The sequence below is a fragment of the Paramormyrops kingsleyae genome, chromosome 1, assembly GCF_048594095.1.
Source record: "Paramormyrops kingsleyae isolate MSU_618 chromosome 1, PKINGS_0.4, whole genome shotgun sequence".
NCBI classification, from domain to species: domain Eukaryota; kingdom Metazoa; phylum Chordata; class Actinopteri; order Osteoglossiformes; family Mormyridae; genus Paramormyrops; species Paramormyrops kingsleyae.
The window spans coordinates 13,656,672-13,678,322 of NC_132797.1; the positions used below are offsets into that span (position 1 = coordinate 13,656,672).

General features: G+C 44.3%; 1 protein-coding gene across 2 annotated transcripts in view; it reads right to left on the reverse strand.

Annotated features, from left to right (window-relative positions):
- Window positions 1-14,178, reverse strand: part of acss3 (acyl-CoA synthetase short chain family member 3) — a 35,319-nt gene extending 21,141 nt beyond the window's left edge. For both annotated transcript variants that reach the window (XM_023838643.2, XM_072709991.1), the window contains exons 1-8: window positions 13,518-14,178; window positions 13,146-13,290; window positions 12,539-12,727; window positions 9,624-9,758; window positions 5,656-5,796; window positions 2,822-2,902; window positions 2,584-2,679; window positions 229-380 (exon numbers count right to left, since the gene is read on the reverse strand). In XM_023838643.2, the coding sequence (XP_023694411.2) occupies window positions 229-380; window positions 2,584-2,679; window positions 2,822-2,902; window positions 5,656-5,796; window positions 9,624-9,758; window positions 12,539-12,727; window positions 13,146-13,290; window positions 13,518-13,810 (1,232 nt within the window). In that variant the 5' untranslated portion in view covers window positions 13,811-14,178. The remainder of the gene's footprint in view (window positions 1-228; window positions 381-2,583; window positions 2,680-2,821; window positions 2,903-5,655; window positions 5,797-9,623; window positions 9,759-12,538; window positions 12,728-13,145; window positions 13,291-13,517) is intronic.
- Between the last annotated feature and the right edge of the window lie 7,473 nt (window positions 14,179-21,651).

Genomic DNA, 21,651 nt, shown 5'->3' on the forward strand with positions numbered 1-21,651 from the left:
AGACTTGTGTAGGAGTTGCACCTCTATCTGATGATTAAATGGAAATTAATGGCCCACTGCTGCTTATTATCTACCAAATCTTCTTATAATGAGGCCCCAAATTGTGAGTGATGAGGCAGAGAGCGGGAAAGTTTCAGCAGCTGGATGGACACTGACTGGGGTCTGACCCACACCTCGACATTCTTTAATACCACACCCCCACTGGAGCGGATTTCCCAGCATGCTTACCTGGTGACCGGGTACCGGCTTCCCAAAGACACCTGGGGGTCCTGCTGACGGATGGCGCGGATGGCGGTGGGCGCCGTGAACATGGCCGCCACGCCGTGCTCCGACAGCACGCGGAAGTAAGCCCCCGTGTCTGGCGTGCCGACCGGCTTGCCCTGCGGAGAGGATCTGGTTAGCCCCCCCCTACCATGACCTCTGTGGATCATTGCTCTTTAGTTTCAGGGCTGGACAGCTCAGCTCCCTGGGGGGGGGGGGTGTTACATTATTATGTAAGAATACACCCTGAACCTAAAACATTAACCCTGACAGAGAGTCTTGCTGCTTAACTAGTCTCATTCCCTCCTTTTCGGGCAAAATCAAGCATAATTAAAAGCATTGCTGGCCCTGAATTTGAATGATATATCAGACAGTCACTGATTACCATCTTGGAGGGATCTTGGTATAATTACCATTAGCTTTTTATTGATTTATGGTGCAAATGGGAGCCAGTTGTTGTATTTTTCATCGAAATGAGACAAAGCTGAATAAAGACCAGTGTTCCTGCATGTGAAGCGTGGTTCTCTAAGGACCCACATTCCAGCACCTGTGGAAAAAGTGTGACAGAACCAAGCCAGCTCACTAAATCTTATTACAGTGAAAACACATCGGAGATGAACATTTCAAAAAGGATGAAAAGTTATGAAACTAGCATTGAAACACCAGAATACTCATGTACTCGCCCCCCCCCCCCAATCTGGAAAAAGGTTCTGGAGCAATAGGTCCAGCACCACTAGGCACTGCAGCAGTTTTTCCCCCCAGGCTATCAGATTTCTCACCTACCCCATAAGCGCTGATAAGATGTATGCTGCATTGCAGTTTGTCTGTTATTTGCACAGCCTACTGTCTATATGCATTGCCCTGCACCATTTACTTGCACCACTTGCACTATGTCATTGTTTTTGTCATTGTTGTGCATTAGTCTGTACTGTTGCATACTGTTTTTATTTTATGTTTATTATTATTCTTTTAGAATGGTGCATGAGTGTGCTCAGTGATGGATTGGCGCCCCATCCTGGGCTGTTCCCTGCCTTGCGCCCATAGCCTGCAGGATGGGCTCCAGACCCCCCACAACACTGAATAGGATAAGCGGTTACAGAAGATGGATGGAGTATGGATTATCCCCCCTCCCCAGTATTTATTGCTTAACAGTTCTTGTCCGGTATGTTTGATGCTCTGTAGAATCGCAATTTTGTTTCATATGTGAAATGACAAAAAAGTGACTTGACTTGTATTTATGCCACAACAGGCTAAAAGTTCTATTAAAAAATTCACTTCAAAATCATTACGCACTTTACGAGAGAAAGGTGATGTGAAAACAACCCTCAAAACTAAATGTTTGTTGCTGGCATCTCAAACTACACAACACGCATCAGAGGCGGGACCTGTGAGTGACACGCTCAACGTCACGACGTCCCAAGATCAGCGATGATTAAAGCAAAGTCATCGATACGGCAACAAAGCCTCCGGCGCTGCCTCCGAGAAAACAGATCAAAAGGCTCACATGACAGCAAACTGCCACCGCAGGCAACATAAAAACTCTAAAAACACATCCCAAACACACAAAGATCACTCCAAAATAAAGCATAAACAGGCAGTAAATTTGGGGGTGGGGGGGGTTATCACAAAGAATAAGGATTATTTCTTGGAAGGGCAATTTAAACAAGCATTTGAACAAACATGTTTATCGCAATTGCCGTGAAGCACATCAAGAGATACATGACTCTTAACAAAGTGGACAAACTCTTTAAGGGGCGGATCTACAGGGGGGCAAGAGGGAGCAGCTGCCCCCCCCCCTACTGAATGTCTTGAATGTCTAGAATGTCTTGTCTGAATCCATAGTATTTAAGCAGTGCCTTGCCAGTGGGGTCTGTAGGCTGATCGTTTTTCTTTAGCAAACTGTTACTGTCAAAGATACCAGTTTCAACATCGCAAGACTCTGCATTATGGCATTTAAAAGTTCACTGGCATGATAAAACACTCGCACGTACCTTCTTCGGATCTCAAGACACAGTACAATAGCAAACAAAAAAGCCACGCAGCACTGTATAACACAAACACAGCAAAATGGCAACACAAGAATAACAAAATGACTACAAAACGGCAAACGAAATGTACTATGGGGACCAAAAACACAACAGTGCTGTATCACTGCAATTTACAGAATATATCTTTTTGACAGCTTGGTTAACTCTTGGCAAAATCTCTTGCCACTCCTTTGCCGCCATATAAAATTTTCTAGATCCACATTTGTGACATAAGGGAGAGGCTGTCAGCTAAACTTTGTCAACTGCCAGCTGGTTATCTACGAGATAAGCTTACCTCGTAGAGCACCGTCGTCATCCCGCAGAGCAGAGGGGCGTAGCAAATGTAAGAATGACCAACCACCCAGCCCAGATCAGACGCCGCCCACCAAACCTATCAGACAGGAAAAATAACCCGTAAACAGGACTTTAAATACAACTCACACGATACAAACTTCAAGCACATGCTACATACAGTGCACTCGCACTGAAGCTGGTGTCACGTGACAAAAAATTAGCGTGTGACGCTAGCTCACCTCTCCAGGCCTCATGTCATACACGCCCGACATGGTCCAGCTCAGCATCACGGCATAGCCTCCCGTGTCCCTGACGACGCCCTAAGAGCAAGTAATGCGATTCAAAAGAACAGCATAAAAAAATCGAAACGGGCCACCTGAGGACAGTCGGCTGGAGTAGCCGTGCGCATATAAGATAAGATAAGATAAGATTGACTTTATTAATCCCACAATGGGGAAATTCTTTAGAAACAGCAGCAATAATAAAAAAGATAGCCTCGAGCTTTATCGGGGTGTATGAGCTCTGAGGCAACACATGAAGCGCTTGAGACAGAGGCCACACAACACTAAACAGGCTGTTGAAACCCATTTTCCTCATAAGCGGGAAAATGGCTTCCCTTTAGTGAGTCAGGCTTAGGATATTGCAAAAGAAACATTACGCAAATTCCTTTCACAATGATGCACAAACCCAGTAATTATCATTATACCCTCCAAGGAGGATTCCCCAGCACGTCCCCCACCCTGGGCCCCCATTCAACTGATAAGAAAATGGAGTGAAAAACTACAGCTAACAGCTGGGAACTACCCCATTACCCTGGTGTCTAAGAGCGGAAAATTTTAAATCTACAGTACGGAGCAAAAGTCTTCAGCAGTCAAGGAAAATGATGCGTAAATGATCTTCATGTTAGTAAAACTATGATTTTATGCCTGTCAAAGTGTGTGTCAGCTTAGCCAATGAAAATCCTCTCCTGAAGTCAACCCAGTTCTTGCAGTAACCATCCAAGTGCATGTATTTGCTGACTCGACTACTAGCACGCCGTATTTGGCTAATCAAATCATTTAAGTAAATTAAGTAATTGAGCTGGTGACGAAATAAAATGAATGCATGAAATGGTTGTGGTGCCCTGGGGAGAGGTTTGGAGAGCCCAGCTCTACCAGCCATCCAACAAGATATCAGTAACTTTTTGGAGAGCAGAAGAAATTATTATCTGAGCAAATACTTACTTTCCAGATAAACAGCTTTAAACATTTTCTTTGACTGCCTAAGACTTTTGCACAGTACTGTTCAATTTTCACACACATACAAACACACACATTCATTTCTATGGGCGTAACCCTAATCCCAACTATGACAACCTTAACCCCCACCCGGCCCTAACCTTAACCCTAACCGTGAGTAGGCAAACAAAATACAAGCTTTTTGATTGCATTCACAGACTTTTTATTAAAGTTACAGGCGTTTATTACATCGTGGGGAAATCTGGTCCCCACAATGCAGTGATTATAAAAACATATGTGCACACACACACACACACACATACATACACACACATATACTGGAGCCAAGCCCACATCAGAATGAATCTTATCAGGCAGCATGGTGGCTTCACACCTCCAAGCTCATCCTGACCTGCAGAGTTTGCTTGCTCCCCTTGTGTTTATATGAGTTTCCTCCTGATAAATAAGAAGCTGTATTTACTGGGATCTGTAGTATGTGCTTTTTTTTTTTTTTCTACCCCTGTCGTGTCCGGCAGTTTAGCAAGCAAGATGTTAGTCTGGGTGCTTTATTGTGCCAACACTTTTATTTTGCCAAGTGGAGCTTCGGATTAAGCTCCTCTTGTTACTTGAGATATACTCTTTATTCACCGTTTTAGATTATTGCGCCATTAAGCCAGAGCCGACAGGGAAAGTTAACTGAAATAGGAGAGATAAAGAGAGGAGGGAGAGAAAGGGGAGAGGGAAAGAGAGAAAGAGAAGAGAGACAGAAGAAGAAAAAAAAGGGGGGGGGGTCAGATAGAGAGAGAAAAACAGGGAAAGAAAAATAATACGACAACTTAAGAAAAAGTAGAGCGAAAGGAAAGAGTAACAAAAGGACAGTGTGGTATGTTCTTGTCAGTGCCCCGTGACAGACTGACACCCCGTGCCCAGTCTCCCGCCCTGGTCTTAGAAATGACGAAAAGAACCGTTCCTTTTCCAAAACAAAGATGTAACCCATGTAAATAACACCGTATTACCCATCGGAGCCCCAGCACTATGATAAAAGCAGCAAACCAGACCACTGCACTGTCTGCACCCTGCAGAGACATTTGCTGATGTTATACCCCTTCATAGGGGGGCGCTGAGACTGGCGAGCGATGGATCATCACCCTGAGATCATCAGCCTCATAGCGAAGCTGGCGGGTGAAAGGGCAGTTAAGACGAGGAGGAGAGAGGACCCCAAGCTCGACCGGTCTGCAGAGTCCCAACAAGAAGGACAAGCTCTCTGTCTTTGTGAGGACCCAAGGGGAACAGCGGTGGCAGAGATGAATGGCTGGCACATTTGAACCATGGATGCATGGTGACAGGTGGGACTCCACCACTGACCGGGGGGGGGGGGGGGGGTTGTTTGTACCACAAACAGCAGAAGTGGGCAAAAAGGCAGAAGGCAGCCCACTAAGGCATTTTACAGGCCTGTGGGATCATTAAAGTTAAAAGAAAATGGGGCAAAGTTTTATGTTCACGTCCCATAAATAATCACAAATACAGCAGCTGCTTCCACGGTGGCAGGCAAAAACAGGCCTCTCCAAAAAAAGAGCAGGTCTTCTGAGCAAGGCTTTCATGAGAATAATCATTAAAAATGGCCCCCGCTGGCACAATGAAGCTTGGATCCACCCCGCCCAGGCTTAACCTACACTCTGCTTTCCACTTTCTTGCTGTTTACTTAATTTTCCTTTATTCCTTTGGGGAGGAACTATTGTGCTGCAAGTTATTTTCGCAAAGCTGTACCCTAAGGATCGATAAGAGTTTTATCTCGCGCGGTCAGCAGATTCAGGCAGCACTGATTGCCACTGGGCACCAAGAGGGGGCTGGCATACCTTGGGCAGCCCAGTGGTCCCGGAGGTGTAGAGGACGTAGAGTGGGTGACAAGCAGGGACGGGCACGCAGTCGTGCGGGGGGGCGGCAGCCATCTCCTCCTCCCAATCCAGACTGAGGTCCGGATGCAGGGACACGGTTTCCTGGACAACAAGAAAGTTACGCCATTTCACAGTAACCGCTCCTCAGATCATTAACATCTTAATGTGTCTGGTAACTAAGAAAACTAATGGAACCAAAAGGACAGTAACCACTTAGCTGCATTTTATCTGCAAGACCGCCACTGTTCCACAAAACAGTAATAATTATGCTTCATTAGGAATAAAGACTCAAGAAGCATTAAACTACAAGTTCCTAGAGAATAGAAGAATTTCTTAGCACACAGCTCTGATCTCCATTTCTAATTACTACACACAAAAATGAGACCTCAGTCTGAGTTACACTGAGCGCAAGGGAATTGACTGCAGTCTTCAGCTGTGAAGCTTACAGCTCACACAAGGACTAAAACAGTGGTAATGAAGTTAATCAGACATCCGATATATCAAAATCAAAGTCAAACAACCATACTGACTTTTTACCATGTTATCTTACAAAAGATAAAAAGAATACTGCCTCTTAAAATTAAAGATTTAATCTTTAACACACTAAGCAAACACTGGAACTGCGAGACACTGTTGCACAACCACTGACTATTGCCCATAAACGGAACTGGTAGCCTCATCGCTACATTAAAATTGCTCACCTCTGGCCCTATACGATCCGGTTCAGTCCAATAGAAAGTACATGTGCAGACTTGGCTCTGTCATGGCCATAGAGCCGTGACGTCTCTCTGCTAGTGTCTGAGGACATTTCTTTACTTAAACAGCTTGTTAACGTGCCTCCAAAACCACCAAGAACCCACCCTACCTGAAGCCTGTCTATTCCAGGCCCACTTCCTCGTTTATGGTTGCGTTCATTCAGAGCCTTGGGAGCAAAATGTCAGCGTCTCGCTACATGAATCATATTTTAACCTTTAATGCAGCCAGCTGCTGAGCTATCTGTCTTTAGTGTCTGATAAAACACATTATACTCAGAAGAAGGTGAGATAAACAAGCCCCCTATCCACGCTGTTGTCGGTTAGTGCATTAGAAACTGCAAAACACAGTATGAAAACAGGACCGTCCTGACCTTGGCAAGTCTGTTAAGCAGTTACTGTCAGCTTGAATAGCTGGATATGGCACACATACCAGTATCTTTACTGATGTCTTAATATCTGACGGTGGCTCTGCGTGCAGCAGAGTCACCTCCCAGTCTGTAGGTTTAAATCCCAGTGAGTGCGGTTTGCATGTTCTCCCCATGTTGTGCTGGTTTCCAAAACCCTGCCATTACTATTGACTACCAATGTGATACTGTATGATTCACCCCTTTTGCAATGGAGGGTGAATCGACAATTTGATTCAACACAATTTTATGCAAAAGAACATGATGGAATTTAACATGTTACAGATACAGAAACAGTTAATTATTGGCCACATTCCTAAATAACAAAGACATAGGGCCTCTACTAATAATTATAAATGAATAAACTGGATTTCACCAATGCAAAGATGTTAGAAACAATGCATCCCAAATTCATCCTACAGTACATTCAATCCGGTAGACACTTTTTTTTTTTTTATCAGGGCAATCGCATTGTGAGCTTTTAGGCTAGTGCGCCGACACGGATCTGTGAATCTTATCATCCTTAGCCATTATGCTAAGTAGCATCTCTAAATTGCTTGTATTGTGTGAGTGTGGGCATCTTCTCTGTGATTGGATGTATATCACATTCACACACTATCACAGGGCTCTTAAGTCTCATGCATTGGCTATGAGACAGGCCCCGCCCCTAACAGATGTAATTTCACTCCAAACTTTTGATGAAATTTGAGAACCCTGCCATTAAGAGATGCCAATTAGGCAGTGAGTACTGTAAGGTGACCACGCTGCGTCTCCATTCACATAAAGCAGCGAAACTAGATATATTTGTGTACTTCTGTGTAAACCGGATGAAAAGCCTAACAAGACAACAGACTTCCTAAGAACTGCCACCTTTCAGCAACCCGCGCTGAGAAGTCCTTGAAAGGTTGAGTGCACTGTGCACAGCCCATTGACCTTGGAGCACTTTCAAAGGCCCTCGCCGACACCCTCGCAGGTAATGTGTGTGCGAGCGGCATCTTCTACATCATGGAGCTCCAAGGACTTAATCGGCTTAATCCACAGCGGCGATGCATACCGCAACGCCCTGCACCCACATGTACCGGCCAAACTGCATTCACGCATCTATTCCACATCCCCATCTATCACCTCCACCTGCTACAAAGCGCATCTTAAAGATCACTGAGCCGTGGTGGTAATCTCGGTTAATCCATTAATCACCGGCAGTTCTCGGTTAAATCGACCAAGTGCAGGAGGAAGCGGACAGGGGCGACTAGGCCTGCTGATGCTAACGGTCGCCAGACGAGGCACCAAGTGCCCACAGAAACTCAAAAACGGCCGAGCCCTAGAGGGGGTGTCAAGTTAAAAGATTGCTCTACACTATTAATGGGCGGGGGTGGCTTCAGCTGCAGGGCAATGCAGTTAAAAAAGGGGAAGCAGGAAAAAGGACGAAAAAATGAAAAAGTTCACTACCGAGGCAGCATTTGAAAAACACTTCACAATCGATCATCTCATGGCACATTTAAAATTTCCCACAATGCTCTGTTACCAAGCACAATTCAATTCAAATTAAGTAATGTTAAATAAAAACATTTTTTCCCCACCTATTTCAGCCACTGCAGTGTCTACAGACCGAACCCAAAGCTGGAAACGTTCCTCCACTTCACACACATACTACAGTGTAACGCAGTTTCCAACATCTCAAACTCAGCTAAACTTTACGTGTAAGCAGCTTGTTCACTCGGACTCTGAGGCTGGCCTCCCCTGGGCTGTACCCAGGGTAGGTGGGTGGGGGGCTTTAAGTCTAATGCCAAATCAGCAACAATGGCTATCATGGCAAAAAGGTAAAACAAAAAAACAAATAATTTACAACAAGAAATTTAAGCCAGGAAATAGATAACCAAAAAAGTAATTTACATGATTAAAAATTCCAAAGCTTTATGGGGGTGGTACCATATTAAAAAACACCCACCAGATGGCTTTATCGGTAAAATCGGTGCCTTATATTACGCAGAGCAGAACAACAAAGTAAAATATGTTTCACTGACAAGGCCAGATTACAAAAGTCCAGGCTCTTCACTTCTTAATAAAAAACCATGTCCTATATGACCTATATGACATCTGGTATAAACTGCTTGATCATGTCTTGTTTGAAAAGAAAACCATGGTCTCTTATGTGCAGTAGGATTAATTTTATGCCATATGTTACCAGCACATTACTCCCAGTCAGTTTGCCACTTACTACAGACATAGGATGCCAACACAGGTCTGAGATCTGTAACAGGGATTTGACATGTACTGTAGTGAGTTCCGCATTAAGAGCTTTCTTGGCTGTACCCACGGACCAACTTTTTCCAGAACCATGTCCACTGATTGCATTTCTGATCAAATATACATTGATGGAAGAAGAATCCACTTAATCCACTATTACGCATTATTTTGGGCTCCTGACTTTTTGCATGCTTTCGTTTTTCGAGTTCACCGGCACTGAATGGATATTTTTGCCAGGCAGGATTTGTTAACTGACAGGTGGGATTCGCCTGTGCTATTTACTGATGAGCTACAGGTAAAAGCTCAGCGGGTTTAAAGTCCGTGCCTGTAACTGGAAAGTCATCAGTTGGCATCCCAGGGTCAGCAGAATGATTTCACCTTTGGGTCCCTGAGCAAATGCCCTGAACCCCCCAAACTGCTCCAGGTACTGACTGACCCTGCTTCCTCACCTGTACGTCACTTTGAATAAAACTGGCCTAACACCCTCACTGATTACATGTAGAACAGTTTGTGGCACTCTCACCATATCCGGCCTGTTGTAGATGAGGACTTTGTGGGGTTTATGGGCACTGATCTCCAAGGCTTGCTCCACCAGAGGAATGTACTCCACCCTCCGTCCCGGCTCGATGCCGAAAGAGGCCGTCACTATAATTTTAGGCTGCAAAATAAGCACACAATTTAAACGGCAACCCCACCAGTCTGCAATCAAAAGCCGATTCTCAAATTGACTCAGCCGTGCTGCAGTGGAGGCGATCAGACAGATTAGACCTTCAATAAATGCGGACGGTCGTCCTTGCATGGGGAGAGAGGGAAAAAACTCAAAAGATGAGCAGAAGAATCTCAGGGGTAAAGCCTTAAGGAGAGTGAAATAAATCCTGAAGCCGACGGCACAAAGAGAACATGAAGATGCTGGTCAGAGAATAAGTCATTTGCCCTCCGCAAATCCCAATTACAGACAGAAAGGCTATATATCTCCCTGCTAACCTGCTGCCTTGGTGCCCGAGAGCCTTTCCTGATGTGTGCAAAAACTAATGGAAATGAATATTCCACGTAATTAAAGAACAGGCAAATTAATAATACTTTGCACACCCTGTCTCGATGCGCCACCTAATTATAGCATATTTATTGATAGCTAAGCATCAGTTTGTGGCCCATTTTTCACGTTATGTATTGTACTGTCTTGTTTCCTATTCCAGCATTTCCCAAACCAGTCCGCGAGACAGTCTACATTTTTGTTCCCTCCCAGGTCCTAACATACTCATACCAGGTATTTGGTGTTCTTGATTGGTTGGGAGCTCGGAGGGGGCAAAAATGTGGACTGGCTGGGGGTCCTCGAGGAGTGGGTTGAGAAACACTGTCCAACTGCACTGTTGCTTGTCCCACTACCCCTGAACCCAGGCAAACGTCACTGACGCATTCTTCAGAACATTCAAACAGAGCTACAACATTTCTGCAAAATCTACACTGTACCTGCACAGATCTCTTAACCCAGGGGTGCCCAATCTTTTCCGCAAAGGGCCAGTGTGTATGCGGGTTTTTGGGACAACCTGTAGGTCAGCTGTTCAAACCCAGGTGTGAGGACTCGTCAGCCAATCAGACCTCTAGTTAGTAATCTAATTAGGGCGTTGCAGCGAAAACCTGCATACACACCGGCCCTTTGCGGATAAGATTGAGCACCCCTGTCTTAACCTGAACGTTTATAGAGTCTCTCGTCTTTACCCTGCCCATGCATGAAATTACCTACACTATAAGGAAAAAAGTATTGGGACACAGCTCTTAATCATTTGATTCAGGTGTTTCATTCCAATCTGTTGCCACAGCTGTATAAAATCAAGCACCTAGCCATGTAGTCAGGTTTGCAAAAATTTGCGAAAGAATAGGCTATTCTGAAGAGCTCAAGCTTGGTATTGTCATAGGAAGCCACTTTTGCAATAAGTCAGTGCGTTAAATTTCTTCCCTGCTAGATATTCCATGGTAAACTGTAAGTGGTATTATTGCAATGTTGAAGCGTTTAGTAACAACAGAAACTCGAGCCACAATGTGGCGGATCACGTAAAGTAACAGAGCGTGGTCGGCGAGTACTGTGGCGCATAGCGAGTCGCCAACGCTCTATTGACTCAGTAACTGCAGAGTTCCAAATTTCCTCTGGCATTAATCACAGCACAAAAAATGGGAGTTTCATGGAATGGGCTTCGATGGCCAAGCAGCTGCATGCAAACCTCACACCACCAAACACAATGCCAAGAGTCGGATGGACTGGTGTAAAGCACGCAGCCACTGGACTCTGGAGGAGGGGAAACGTGTTCTGTGGAGTGACAAATCATGCTTCTCTGTCTGGCAGTCTGATGGACGAGTCTGGGTTTGGCAGATGCCTGGAGAAAGCTACCTGCCTGACTGCACTGTGCCAACTGCAAAGTTTGGTGAAGGAGGGATAATGGTGTGGGGCTCTTTTTCTGGGGTTGAGCTTGGCCCCATAGTTCCAGTGAATTCACAATTCTATATTTCCAACTTTGTGGGAACAGTTTGGGGAAGGCGGCCCTTTTCTGTTCCTTCATGACTATGCCCCAGCGCACAAAGCAAGGTCCATAAAGATATGGTTGGGTTAGTTTGGTGTGGAAGAACTTAACTGGCCCACATAGAGCCCTGACCTCAACCCCATCAAACACCTTTGGGATGAACTAGAACAGGGATTTCAAGCCAGACCTTCACATCTAACATCAGTTCCTGACCTCACAAATGCTCTTCTGGCAAAATACCCAAAGACACACTCAAAATGTTGTGGAAAGCTGTCCCAGAAGAGTGGCAGCTGTTATAGCTGCAAATAGGGGGGGGGACCAACTCCATATTAATGCCCATGGATTTGAATGGGATGTCATAAAAGTTCCTGTAGCTGTAATGGCCAAGTGTCCCAATACTCTTGTCTATACAGTGTATCATAAGTGTAAATTTGTGCACAGCTGGTGACGTTATAGTTCATGCTTAAATCCTTAAATACAGCAAAGCGAATCCTGTCAGTCACCTATGTGGCGTGTTTTCCAGCAGAATAAACTGCAGTATAGATTGATATTCAGTTAACAGTCCGTCCATTTTCCATACTGGCCTGTCCCATTTAGGGTCACGGGGGGTCCGGAGCCTGTCCCAGAAGCTATATACTAACCCAGGACGGGGTGCCAACCTATCACAGGGTGAGCACACACACATCATTCATACACACATTCACACCTACTGTACTGACAATTTTCAGTTCACCTTAGTGAATTCAGGTAATATCACACATATATATTATACAATGTGGCATTATAATAAATATGCTTCGCGGTTGTGCACGAGCGATTATCTTTCCATTAAAAAATATGTTTAACAGGGAGCCATCCATGGCAGACAACACATCATCTGCAGAAAGCTGATGTAATGTAAACCACCCTGGTTGAGGCTCACCTTGGCGTGGTCTATGCGGACCGACAGCTCCTTTGATGCAAAGCCGCCAAAGATAAGACTGTGCGGAGCCCCAATTCGAGCACAGGCCAGCATGGTGAACATCGCTTGTGGGATCATGGGCATGTAGATGACCACCAGGTCCCCTTTCTTAACCCCGTGTTTCACCAGGACACCAGCCAGCTTCGACACCTAATGACATGGAAGAGACGTGAGTGCAGCTGCCCCTAGAATCTGCAGAAGTGATTATACCACGGGGTTAAATCAATGCCGCGATATTTTAAATCGTTTGTATAATCACGACGCTTCGTGTTTAAGTCACGTGGAAGTTACAACATGTTTCATCAACGTTGCAGTTTTTCATGAAAGTTTATTCAAGACAGATAGAATCCATGTACGTCACTGTTCACTAATATCCTAAGGAGATGTATAACATATGCATGATAAGAAAAAAAAGCATTCATTGTTGTTCAATTTCTATGCATTAAGCGATGCCACATCTATCTGTCCAAGGACACCATACCTGACTACAAAAAAATTAAAACTTCAAGGATAGTGGAATAACGTGTTTTATAAAGCAGGGAAAAGACAAATTTTTGCAAGCTCGCACCTCTTGTTGAACTTGGGCGTAAGTAATGAACTGCTTTCGTCCGGTGACGGGACTGTCATATATAACAGCGGTCTGACTCCCCCGGCCGCTTTCAACGTGTCGATCCACGGCATTAAAGCACATATTCAGCTTCCCTCCGACAAACCTAACGCAAGTATACAAAGATGACGATGAAACAATGTTAAAGCCGTTAGAAACGGAAAAGGCTAACTTAATTAGTAATCTATTACAGGCTACAGGTATACACAGACGTATAAGCAAAACTTAATTGCGGTTAGATTCAAATTAGAATTCAAATGTAATTGAATCCAATTTCGGTTTCTGTCAAAGTTTTGCATATATCTGTCACGTGTCATTTGGCTGTTTCCATACCACTTGGGGAAAATTGGATCATTGCAATCCAAAGTTCTACTCCAGGGTTCAAACCACGTTATGTTCTCGGCGACTCGACTCCAGAATATTTCAGGGTTATCCCGGGCGCCCCGGAACTCGCGGCTGTAGGTGCTGCAGTGCCGAGGAGGGACAAGCACAGGTTGCCTGTATGCAGCTGGGCCCTTGAAGAAAACTGCTTTGCAGAAAGTCCTGAAGTCCGCCGAGCGTTTGGGGTGCCGGATTTCACTTCTTAACCACAGCCTCTGTAAAGCTACACTTTGCAATATCCACATCTCGCTGCTTGTAATAAAAAGTTATCAAAGTCTGCGGTATTTCTAACTTCTAAGTTTAAAAAGTGAAGAAAGCTGTTTCAATCGCAAAAACATGTGGTGTTTTCCTTCGCTTTCTGTTTACTAGCACAAAGGAAAGCGCGTCCTGCCAAAGTCTCTTCGGAGAATTGCAGATTATCATCGAAGCCCAAGTGAAGCTCTGACTGTACGCGCAAACTAGGGTTGCCAGATGTAAGTCTACATTCTGATTAAAAAAAATGTAAAATTAAATGTTTCGAAAGATCTGTCCAAAGTCCTCTTTTTAGCATTAATCCCGAACTAGCATCAGGAGTGCGGTTATTTTGTTTGTCTAGGTCTTTTTGTTTGTATATTCAACATTCGTTCCAGGCACCATGAAATTAAACGTCAAAACTTAGGCATCGTTGTTTCAGGTTTTGTAACTTTAAGTCAGAGACCACGTCTGGCAACCTGCAACCGAACTATGAACTGGGTGTTGACATTTCGTGAGAAACCTATTTTCCTCGGTTGTACTTCTAATAATTTTTTTAAGTTTTGAGTTTGTAATTCAAAGTATCCAGAAATAGCGAGAAAGGTGGTTTATATTTTAATAATCCAATACCTGATTTGCAGGTATAGCAATTTTCAGTACGTGAACGACAGTAACTAAATCTCTAAGAGCAAGATTGCTGATTAATGGACCTGTGTACAATTATTCTAATACGTGAGCGTTTACAAGTAATCATACCCGTGCAACTATGGATGTTGCCCAAATATATTTCAGTAACATAATTTCTTAATCCGGTATTTTTGGAATGTGGTAATATATGCTGCTCATTATAATGCCATAACAATGGTTATGTAACAGTGTAAAATATGCACTACCTCATCTTTTTGTTATCCATCATCAATTACAAAACACCTTGTTCTTGTCAAATCAAATTCATATCATAAATAAATACAAACAGTTATAAAATTGCATGAATAACCTCACGTGTCATTCCCTGAACAAGTTTCTGTACCTTTCTCACTGGACTTTGTAATTGCTAGAAAAGTGTATGCAAGTGACTCCTGAACTTCACCAAAGGCTGCTAGTTAACCGCTGGGCTGCTGACTTCTTAGAGACACTGACTTCAAAGAGGAATCGGCTCCTTTAGCCAGGAACAATAAGCGAGCCGTGTGCGCTTTCATTTTAGCCAAAGAGAATTTATACACCTTTCTATCAACTCTTCCATTGTATTTTCTGCAGCATTCTATTCATACATTAATCAAACAGGAGCATATGTTCCCAACCCTAATTTCTCCCCCTGAAAGCACAATAAAACTAATTTGAGCAAGACTGTTATTATTTCTATCACTTCCCCACTAGTGCTGGCCAACATGCTGTATAATTTATGGCTTGCACCCCCATGAATAAATGGGTGAGTTTATTTCTACGGAAGGGAAAACTATCGACAGAAGAAATTTGTTTTTCATGTGCTGTTTTTGCAGATTAGCGGGTTTGCGAGCTGGCCGCTGTGTTCTGAATTAATTCGTCCGCACCACGCGCTGCATATATGCTGTTCACGAATTGCCGCTCGCAGACTCATTTGGACATTTACTGTACGTGCCAGCAAAGTGCACGAATGGCAGGTAGATACAGAAGTCAGAAGTATTACTTATATTACTTATATTTGAAGTACGTAACAGGTACGTTCTCAGGACCTAACTCGATTTAAAAAAAAAAAAAAAAACTTCCTGAATTTTTACACACGTGTGTGCGTGTGTGTGTAGGCCTATTGTGTTAGATTGCAGTAGATAGCGCCTACAGTGATCACGTCTGTCTGGGTGGAATTGATCATAAGCGGATAATCATAACAGATTATTTTCTTTTTCTTTATGTTTCAGGCAGATTACCGTCTAAGTGACATTTGTATATTTATTACACAAATATATGGTATAATAAAACTAACAGCGTGACAAATTACTTCATGTTATCGACAATTTCAAAATACAGTACAGTTGTTTCAATCACTTTTCAAATTACAGTACTGTACAAATGAAATTACTGAACTGTGTAGGCCTATAATTCAAATACACTATAATACAGTACATAATATTCAATTCAAATTTTATTTACACAGTTAATTTCACCAACATTACATTGTCTCAAAGCGCTTGTAGTGGCTCGTTTTCGACAACTTATTACAAGTGTCACGTATGCTCAGGCACGGAACAGGGAAGCAGCAGCCAGAGCCGAGGAATCAGGTAAGCAAGGGATGTTTCACTAGAAACATGTGAGGCAAGGCACAAGACAAGACGTCAAACTTCAATGACTGGACTGGGGAAAACATACCTAACGCAGACTTAAATACATAAGACTAATGACAGCAATAGGAAACAGCTGGCAAACATGGGGAATCCACACAGGGTTAACGAGGGGGTTGGCACACAGAAGGAGCGGACAATCAGGGCAGGACACCTCCCCGCAAAGCGGGGATCGAAGGATGAGACCGGGGACATGAGGAAACCTGGGGAAACAAAAGCAAACCTCAATGGGAACTGAACAGAACACCAAGGAAGGGGACAACGGAGGAACAACACCAAGGGACACACAGGGACCAGCTGGAAACAAAGGCACAGAGGGATGGGGAGCAAACACAGGGGGCACAAAGGGACCAGAAGGGGAGTAAACACAGCGGGCAAGGAAGCAAAGGGCGAGGGGAAACGGGGAGCTGGAGGGACCCTCGGCCGGTGTGAGGTGAAAGCTGCCAGAGCAGCAGGCGACCACAAGGCCAGAGCAGGGGCTGAAGAGGACGCTGAAGGTTGCGAGGAGGAAGGCAAAGGGGACAGTGGCAGAGGGGAGGAAGGAACCATAGCTGCGGTAGGCAGAGGTGCAGCCACAGCCAGCTCAGGCAACCAAGGAGTCACAGGCAGGGGACCCGCAGGCAATTGAGGAGGCGCCGGAGGCAGGGTCACCGCCGGCCAATGAGGCACCACAGGTGAAGCTGAGGGCAACTGCGGAGCTGGAGCCTTGGGGAGCAAAGGTGAGCCAGGGAGCCGACCCCGAGGTCGGTGTCCTCTCCCTTTCCAGGAGACTGAGAGACCTGACCGAGATCCGCCATGACGAGGTGTCGGTCAGGGTGTTCCACGAGAGAGGTGTAAGGGAACAGTCAGGGTAATCCCCGAGGGGTCCCACTCGAGTTCCTCCTCCAGAGCCACCAAGGAGGGAGGAGTGGTGGTCAGGCCATCCGGGACCTCCTCAGGGACAGGGACTGGGGCCATGGAAGCCAGGGACACAGGAGCAGGACCATGAACCAGGGAGACTGGAACTGGAGGGTCAGGAGCCAGTGGGATTGCCGCCAAGTGATCAGGGACCAAGGGGGCTGCAGCCGAGGGGTCAAGGACCAGGGGAACTAGGGCCGGAGGGTCTGGAGCCAGGGGAACTTGGGCTGGAAGTTTTCGGGTGCAGACGAAGCAGCGGGCAGACAAGCCTCAGGTGCAGACAAAGCTGCAGGCAGACGAGCCTCGGGCACAGGATCCATGGGGATTGGAGCCAACGCCCCCTTCTTGGGGAACTTGGGGATCCGGGGAATCCCGTCCTCGCCAGCCCTGGCACCTTATTGGGTCAGGCGTGTGCCCACGAAGGCACGGGCTGTGGGGGCTGGGGTGAGGGAAAGCAAGCCTACCGGCAGATTTACCTCTGGGACAGGTAAAGTAGCAGTTGCGCAGGCGTTGGGCGCCAGCTGCGGAGACGTCGGGTGTCCGCGGCAAAGCGGCAGATCCCGGAAGGGCTTCTAACACGCCCCCCCATTTGCAATCCATCAGCCTTTACCGCTGAGCTGACACAGTGGGAGCAGCAGAGAGTTTGGGCTGTCTGGATGGCTGGGGAAGAGGCAGTCCACTGTCCAAGTGCACTTGCCTGATCATGGCGTCTGCCACTCTGCCCCTCAGTTGCCGCACGTTGGCTTGCACCTCCTCTGTAAGGGGCGAGTTATCGAGTGGGGTGATCTACTCAAAGATCTCCCTCGATCGGATAGCAAGGGGTCAGGTCAGACTTTAATGACCGGACTGGGGGAAACATACCTAATGCAGACTAAAATACATAAGACCTATGACAGCAACAGGAAACAGCTGGTAAACACAGGGAATCCACAGGAGGTTAACGAGGGGGTATGGCACAAGGAAGGAGCGGATTGGGGCAGGACACAGCTTTGATGAGTCTATATTTGTCATTGAGAGAAAATGAGTTTCTTTATCCATCATGTTTTCTGTGCATGCAGACTGGTTACTGCAAGACAAAATAAGGCGATCAAAGTAAAATAAAGTAAAAACAATAACCAGTTTTAATGATTTCCATATGTTGTCATGCTTAAAAAGACCCGAAAGGAACACTCTAAGCAGACTGCTGGTATACTAAACTGAATTATTTAAATAGTATTTGTAGTGATTTAGTCAAGACCACCTAAACCGAGACCGAGTCATTACCAAGACCAGAGTGTACGGAGACCGAGACAAGACCAAGACAGGGAGAGACCTAGATAAGACCAAGATCAAGGCAGGGCTAGACTAAGTCCCAAAATCAGAAACAAACTACACAACACAACACACTATAAATGTAGAGCATAGGCACTGCTACAACAAACGGGGCACGGATCGGGAAATAAGGGATTTAATAGGTAATCGAAGACGCATTCAGGATGAACTGTCACAACAATACAATGACAGGACTGGGGGAATAAACTTAGACGCAGATTTAAATACACAAAACTAATGAAAAACAACTCGAAACAGCTGATGACAGGGGGATTCCACACGAGGTTAATGAGGGAGGCGTGGCACACAGGAGAATCGGACTAGCGGGGTGTGACAGGCACCATCTTGGGACTAGGCAGTATGGCCTAAAATTTGTGTTACAGTATAATTTGAACCCTGGACGTTTTTTCTTAAAATTTCTATATAAATGCTTCTGTACAAATGCAACATTTTTTTTCAAATACGACACCTTATTGGTTGCATTTTAACTTTGAAGCAGGATGTTTTACACACAATTATAATATCACAGTACACAGTGTTAACGAACAGATGAATATTAAGCCATTGTGATAAATATTGAGGCATTTTGATGAGTGGTCTTGACTGGTCTTGAAATAGAACCTCGACTCCTCTATGGCTGAGACTTAGACAAGATCGCGTCAAAATTAAGTGGATTCTGTGAGGAGACCAAGACCAAGACCGGTATACACTAAGTATTTGTACGGGAATGATTATGGCCCAAGCTTTTTGATCCATATAGTGGGCTGATCACTAAAACCGAAATCACTTCAAACGGCCTTCACTGTATTAAGGTATGCCTATATTAATTAAAATCTGACAGTAAAATATTCACCTCCGTACTACAAGAGTCATAGGGTATTCCGCACTAATACGTTTTCGTTTAGTAACACGAACATTTTTCTTCGACTTAACCTTCCGTCCACACTACCGCAGACCTCTTTTCCCAGAAGCGGCAAAAAAATTCAGCGCAGTCCCTCTGTAAACGTATTAGTGCGGACGCTCATTAACGTAAAAAAAATGTTACGCCTACAACAGTGAACTCCGATTGGGTCGTTATTTCCCGATTAGCTCTCTTCGTTTCAATGTAGGCCTATATATGTTCCCCTAATCAGTTATTCTTAAAGGAAAGAATAATGCTTTGCCTTTGTTTTCACGGAAGTAAGCCACATGTGGACATGGAGGATGTCCAAGACTTTAGCTACCTGGCATAGCCTATGTTGTTTTGCTTACTGGCATGTAGCTAAATCGTGTTTTTTGTACATTTACAGCTATTGTGAAACTCAAAACGAGACTACCTGAGCCAAGTTTAAGTGCAGCTCCAGCTTAAAATAAAGACATCCAGCCATTGAATGTTCAGTGCGCTGAAACTGAAGGGAAGAGAACGAGACGCGTGAAGTGACTACATTTGTAGATCCCCGTGTTGCTGTGATGCTTCCTTTTATGTACACGCTACAGTGCTGTGACATTTCGCTTTTGCTGAATAAAATACGTGCATTTAGGCTACTTGAAACACATTGTATTTGTGCGTCAGAGCAATCAATAGTCAAGCGTTTATAAAAATTGAACTTTATTACTAATCAAAGTCAAAATAAATGATTCAAAGTATATATTTCGGCAGTTTTAAAATTATAAAACATTTTGGTTGGACAAAAAAACGTTCAAATTACACGTTGTACTCGAGCTACATCAAAAAATATTATAGAAATGTGCAAATGAAAATGATATATATATTAACAATCACTCAATATTGTATTTATATATAATATATACAATTACACAAATGCTAAAGTGAATTATTTGTATGACCGTAAGATACGTCATTTGCCTTTTACACGGAGCAGTGTGAACGCGGAAGTTTTGCTTTCAACTCTAGTGATTTAAATTAAGGCACAATGCGGACGTAGCCATAGTGACCAATAAGCACGTCAACTGCTGTTTTGCCTTTAAAGAAAACAAATTGATTCAAATGTAAAATGTATGCAAAGCTACTCCAATAACTTCCTATTGGATTTAGCAACTGCAGCTCTTATTGGGGAATCAATAGACCAATAGAAACAAAGAACACGCAAGCAAAAAGGTGAATCATGACCCTGTGTGTTTCAGATTTACACGTCACCCAGAGTCCTAGGCTAATGAACAAATAACCACTTTCTCATAACCTGGTGCTGTTGCTGCCTAAACTCAAACGTTGTGATTTCTGCTTCCTTGACTTGTAAAGCCAAGAGAAATGCCCAGCCTAAAATATTTTTCAGAGCAAAAAATGGTTTTCAAGGCCAACATCACATCCCATATGGCCGCAAATAAATAATCTCTTCATGGCCTCTTTCCTGCTGGCCCAGAGCCATTTTAACATCCAGTCACCAGCTGCCATTTTACATCTCTTTACTGCTTGATTCTGCAGTTGACAGATCAAATATTTTCAGTGCCTGTTTTTATATGAAATTAGATGACTGTGTCTACCTGCATTACACTTGATTGTATTTATACCCAAAAGTCTGGATACAACTGCCTTCTTTCCATTCCTTTTTTGGAATGGTTCATTAAACTTTCAATGAATGGAAAATGTGTCTTTTAAAATGTTTGCTGACTATTGCAAGTGCTGGATTGATGTGTTAATATTCCATCCCACTGTGAAATGCCTTGAGCAGTCTGCTCTCACACATGGTCTCTCTGTGGACCACTGTCTTGGAATGACAGACCCACGACATAATGGCACTCACTGTTACAAGATGACCTCACTGTTTGGCTCTTGGTGAATCATTTCTCTGTTGCCATTTCACATACACCACACTACTAATACAATAACCTTCATGTATAAAACGTGATCCTGAATAGCGTCATATACACAAAAGAAAAAAAAAAACACAGTAACCTTTTATATAAAGCTAGTGTTAAACACAATCATGTCGTGTGGGAATTAATTTCCATTTTCATTCTCCTTTCATGAAAACACATCTGATACAGCCTGAGCTGGGAGTCTGGCGTGATGTTCACTGTCCAGAATATCCACAAATAGGGTGTTTTACCTATAAACCCTTCATCAGCAGGGATTTAAGCTTTGGATGTTTGGCAAGTTGGAATAGTGGAAGTAAGTATTAAAACGTAAGTGGCACAAAATAAATATGATGTTGAGCGCTATTGCTATTTCCATCGTATGATATTGGTGATACACCACGAGACATTTACAGTAATTTTAACCAGATAGTGAAATGTTGGGGGGGGGGGGGGGTGTCAAAGGAGAAGGTAATTGCCGCTGACGCCCAGCCACTCCCCTTGACAGTCTCCTCTCTCTCCATCTCCAGCTCTCTCTC